Source organism: Frankliniella occidentalis, unplaced genomic scaffold (genome assembly GCF_000697945.3).
Source record: "Frankliniella occidentalis isolate FOCC.00 unplaced genomic scaffold, Focc_3.1 Scaffold1025, whole genome shotgun sequence".
Classification (NCBI taxonomy): Eukaryota; Metazoa; Arthropoda; class Insecta; order Thysanoptera; family Thripidae; genus Frankliniella; species Frankliniella occidentalis.
In genome coordinates this window covers 9,690-11,002 of record NW_026268131.1, presented here as the reverse complement: position 1 = coordinate 11,002, position 1,313 = coordinate 9,690, and the positions used below count along the sequence as shown (strand labels likewise).

Genomic DNA, 1,313 nt, shown 5'->3' with positions numbered 1-1,313 from the left:
ATGCCGACGACCTTCTCCAGGTTGACGAACTGGTCAACGGCGAAGGGCGTCCCTAACATGGGCACGCCGTGGTACGAGGCCTCTTGCACACTGAGGCCCCCGCAATGCGAGACGAAGAGGCGTAGTTTAGGATGGGCTGCGGGAGATTCGGATGCCAATTATCATCATATTATGGACCCGAAAAATAAGAAGCTCACTCTTATCAGTTTATCGCTCAGTGTTGTCAAGCACAGTACATTTTTAGTCACAAAATGCCGCTCTCTGCCCTCTGGTAGAGACAGTCTTTGGGACTGCCAAAAAAAAAATCGATTCCCATTACCCACCCATTTTTATTGGAGACAAAGATAATTGTATCGTTGCATCGTTGCCATACAGGAAAGCATTCTGATAAAGCTGAAATGCAGGGAACGAGAACACGGAAGCCACCATGAGCGATTTCTTCCGTTCCCACCTTATTCTGCGTTTCGGAATGATTACTGTGAGAGGAGAGAGCGCCTGGCGATACCCACCTCTGGCAACTAACAGTTAGAGACACATAGTCCTACCTTTAACTCATGTCGTGTGACTCACCGAGCAGGTCGTTCTGTGGCGCCCATGCCTCAACCCTCACGTTAGCGGCCACCGGCTCCTCGCCCACCGCGTCCGGCTCGATCTTCCACAGCACCCTGACGGGTGCCAGGGCTGCAAAGCTGTGCACGAGCGCGCGCTTCTTGACGAGATCAATATCCTTCCCTTTTATAATAGATCCGAACGACACGAATAAGAAGCCGTCTTCCGCTTCGTCCATCCACTTGCGCAGGTCCTGCAAATATCGGTCAGCGTGATTGTCAGAACTACGATCGGGGTAGGATTAGAAATACAGCAATGCAGGAATACTCGTCTGCAAGTGAAGTGTGTGCGTAGCGCGACCTTATCGGCTATCGAGTCCTTCACGCGCAACAGGTGTTGCGGCACCTGTGCAAGTGGACTCACCGACGGGATCCTGCCCAGGTCGGCGGGTTTGACGTGCATGCCGCCGGCGGGGATGAGGCTCTGCGGCAAGGGTCTGGCCGCCTCCAGGACGGGGTTTTCGTTAACGAGGGCGACGTGAACGTGCTGCCTCAGTTGTTCCACTCTCGGAGCTTTGTCGCCGAAGAACCTTTTGATGAGGCTGTCCTGCACGGGCCGCCGCCACCAGACCGTCAACTTGTAGTGCGCGTGGAGAAAGAGGGTCCAGGTGCGCTGCCACAAGTTCATGGGGTGCGGGAAGGGCTGCATGGTGTGCGCCAGGATCGACGGCACCTGCGGGTTGTACATCAGGTCGTCGATCCACG

General features: G+C 54.9%; 1 protein-coding gene across 1 annotated transcript in view; it reads right to left on the bottom strand.

Annotated features, from left to right (window-relative positions):
• Nucleotides 1-1,296, bottom strand: part of LOC113204102 (UDP-glycosyltransferase UGT5-like) — a 2,707-nt gene extending 1,411 nt beyond the window's left edge. Inside the window, exons 1-3 of the mRNA XM_052275843.1 lie at nucleotides 973-1,296; nucleotides 571-802; nucleotides 5-136 (exon numbers count right to left, since the gene is read on the bottom strand). Of these exons, the coding sequence (XP_052131803.1) occupies nucleotides 5-136; nucleotides 571-802; nucleotides 973-1,296 (688 nt within the window). The remainder of the gene's footprint in view (nucleotides 1-4; nucleotides 137-570; nucleotides 803-972) is intronic.
• Between the last annotated feature and the right edge of the window lie 17 nt (nucleotides 1,297-1,313).